This window comes from Dendropsophus ebraccatus, chromosome 4, assembly GCF_027789765.1.
Source record: "Dendropsophus ebraccatus isolate aDenEbr1 chromosome 4, aDenEbr1.pat, whole genome shotgun sequence".
NCBI lineage: Eukaryota > Metazoa > Chordata > Amphibia > Anura > Hylidae > Dendropsophus > Dendropsophus ebraccatus.
Window position 1 is genome coordinate 85,610,943 of NC_091457.1, and position 3,192 is coordinate 85,614,134.

The window sequence follows — 3,192 nt, forward strand, 5'->3', positions numbered from 1 at the left end:
GTGAGGGAATGATGGGGGTGATAGAGGAGGTGAGGGGATGATGGGGGTGATAGAGGAGGTGAGGGGATGATGGGGGTGATAGAGGAGGTGAGGGGATGATGGGGGTGATAGAGGAGGTGAGGGGATGATGGGGGTGATAGAGGAGGTGAGGGGATGATGGGGGTGATAGAGGAGGTGAGGGGATGATGGGGGTGATAGAGGAGGTGAGGGGATGATGGGGGTGATAGAGGAGGTGAGGGGATGATGGGGGTGATAGAGGAGGTGATGATGGGGGTGATAGAGGAGGTGATGATGGGGGTGATAGAGGAGGTGAGGGGATGAGGGGGGTGATAGAGGAGGTGAGGGGATGAGGGGGGTGATAGAGGAGGTGAGGGGATGATGGGGGTGATAGAGGAGGTGAGGGGATGATGGGGGTGATAGAGGAGGTGAGGGGATGATGGGGGTGATAGAGGAGGTGAGGGGATGATGGGGGTGATATAGGAGGTGAGGGGATGATGGGGGTGATAGAGGAGGTGAGGGGATGATGGGGGTGATAGAGGAGGTGAGGGGATGATGGGGGTGATAGAGGAGGTGAGGGGATGATGGGGGTGATAGAGGAGGTGAGGGGATGATGGGGGTGACATTGGAGGTGAGGGGATGATGGGGGTGACATTGGAGGTGAGGAGATGAGGGGATGGATTTAACATTGGGGGTTTAATCGGCGCAGAATAATCCTATTCAGACCTGAGAGGGATCCGGGCAGCTGTCAGAGAACCGGGCCGGCGAGGAGTCGGGGTGCGCGCTCCGGGCTGTAACAGAATGCAGACTGGGAGATGGGGCAGCCCCGGCGTCCAGGGCCACCAGGTGGAAACAGCGGCGGCGGCGGCCAATGGATGCCGGGGCTGCCCCATCTTCCGGTTTGCATTCCACTCCTGTCACAGCCCGGAGCGCGCACCCCGACTCCTCGCCGGCCCGGTTCTCTGACAGCTGCCCGGACCCCTCTCAGGTCTGAATAGGATTATTCTGCGCCGATTAAACCCCCAATGTTAAATCCATCCCCTCATCTCCTCACCTCCAATGTCACCCCCATCACCATCGTGATGCTGCCGCACCCGGGTCCGGCAGCCGCAGGGGGGACAGCATGCAGCAGGGGGGACGCTACTGTGCCCTGTTCCTCCCGCGATCAGCCTGACTCTCTCCATCCCCCGCAGCATGCTGCTGGGGGAAAGGAGAGAGCTGCGGTGACTGGTGCCGGGACATTGCTGGGTGATAGCAGTGTCCCGGCACCCAAAGCAAAAGTCTATTTACTTTCTCCCACTCCGGCGGGGGGTGGGGGGTGGTGCAGAGAGAGCGCTGCACACACAGATCTCCTGTCTCTCTCTCCTCCCTGGTTCCCGTGCCGCCCGTGCCGGGACTTCAAGAAAATGGCGCCGCCACCCACCCCATGCACTTCAGCTGTGTACTGCGCATGTCTATGCGCATGCGCAGTACACAGCGACGGAACCTCAATGTAAGTGAACCAGACGGACTCCGTCGGTTCACTCTAATGATCTGGAGGTGCCGTATAGCGTCTGTGTGTGTGCCGTGAAATGACGTCACACACAGACACTATAAACATGGCAGCCCCCTGTGCAGGAGTAAATTTTATTAAAAATAATCAAACACTAAGTTAAAAAAAAAAAAAAAACAACCCAACACACTTATTTGATCTTATTACTTTTCATTAACAAATTTCCAAAAATGTGACACTGTCCCTTTAAGTAACAGCACCTTGTCAATAGGATGATTTAATGAGGCGGCTGCAAGCTGGAGACACATGACGGCATTACTGGTGGCTGTAGTCAGGGCAGACAGTCCACAACACTTCACCTGGGACAGGCGCAGGAACTCCTCGGCTTTCCTACAGTGGTAAGAAGACGAATAGGGAAAGGACAAGAAGATTAGTATATTCTCTCTGCTTTTTCTATGCACTGAAATTCTGAATTAGAGAATGTCAGTCTTGCAACCACAATACTAACTGCACAGACAGATCTGCTTGGTCAGGGTTAGCTAGGACTTTTTTTTTTTTTTTAAGACTAGGACTTCAACATTAGATCCACAGGCACAACCACAGATTAACTGTTTAAAGGCTTTGACGCAACCGCTTCATTGTTAACCAGACAAAGCACTATGATTATGGCCATGCCTGGTATTACAGCTCAGTCCAATTGACTTAAACTGGATGAAGCTGTAATGGGTTGTCTATAGAAGGACTTAAAGGGAATCTCCCTGAGAGAGTATGAGTTGGCCCCAGTCCTGCGGCAATCTTTAATCTTCCGCCTTGGCGCCCAGTAAGAAGGCATAAAAGCAGGGCACAGCGCCATGTAGTCCAGCCTCTTCCCAGTGCTGGCAGCCAGAGCGCTGGATACACAAGGCCCAAGACATAGCTTTATACTGCTCAATAATAAGAGGTAAGGATATGTCTACCCTTACACAGCCAAAGGTGCTGACAACAGCGAGCAATAGCTTATCTAACAAGTCTTGGAGACTATACTGTAAATGACATATAGTTACATTACCTTCACTAAACACTAGAACTTCCCATAGAGGACACAGTGTCCTCACTGCAGCTCTACCATCAGCCCCATTACCATGCATAGTGGTCAGGAGTGTGGAACCACAGGTCCCAGCATGCACAGGGTACTGGCACACATCGCCCCTGGCTGCTATGAGGGCATCACTAGGCTCACCTACCCCAAGACTCTGCCGGAGGAAATCCCCAGCTTAGGTGCCAGTCTCTTCAATGTCTCCGACTCCATAGTCAGTGCTGGGAAATATTTCGCGGGAAAACTGCGGACTCACAGCTAATAGTTCTCTCCTGGCTCCGCCCACAAGTGCTCTCATTGGTCGGCGGACAGCCAATAGGGTCCTGTGCGGTAGCTTTCAAAAAGGAAGTGGGGCGTAAGGGAGGTCCGCTCCCAGCATGCACTGCGCGCTACAAGTCCGTAAGAAGTATGTAAATCAGCATGCCGATGTAATCACGTGTATTACGTCATCACTACAGACCGGAAATCATGTTGCTGCATTCACACAGCGAGTGGCGTCTACACAAGTATACGGAGGGTTGTGTAGATAATACTGCACTAGTTGTCTATGAGCGCCGGTGCTGACACCCTAACAGGCAATGTGCGGGGGTGACTCTCAGAGGGATAGAAGGGGGCTCCCCCCCTCCCC

General features: G+C 53.4%; 1 protein-coding gene across 2 annotated transcripts in view; it reads right to left on the minus strand.

The window, feature by feature from the left end:
• The window catches only part of ORC6 (origin recognition complex subunit 6), a 14,206-nt gene extending 11,274 nt beyond the window's left edge, over positions 1 to 2,932 (minus strand). The window contains exons 1-2 of one of the 2 annotated variants that reach the window (XM_069968571.1): positions 2,713 to 2,932; positions 1,750 to 1,879 (exon numbers count right to left, since the gene is read on the minus strand). In XM_069968571.1, coding sequence (XP_069824672.1) covers positions 1,750 to 1,879; positions 2,713 to 2,777 — 195 coding nt within the window. In that variant the 5' untranslated portion in view covers positions 2,778 to 2,932. Of the gene's footprint in view, positions 1 to 1,749; positions 1,880 to 2,537; positions 2,592 to 2,712 lie in introns of those variants that run through there. The other variant, XM_069968572.1, reaches the window with a different exon arrangement.
• Positions 2,933 to 3,192: the final 260 nt, after the last annotated feature.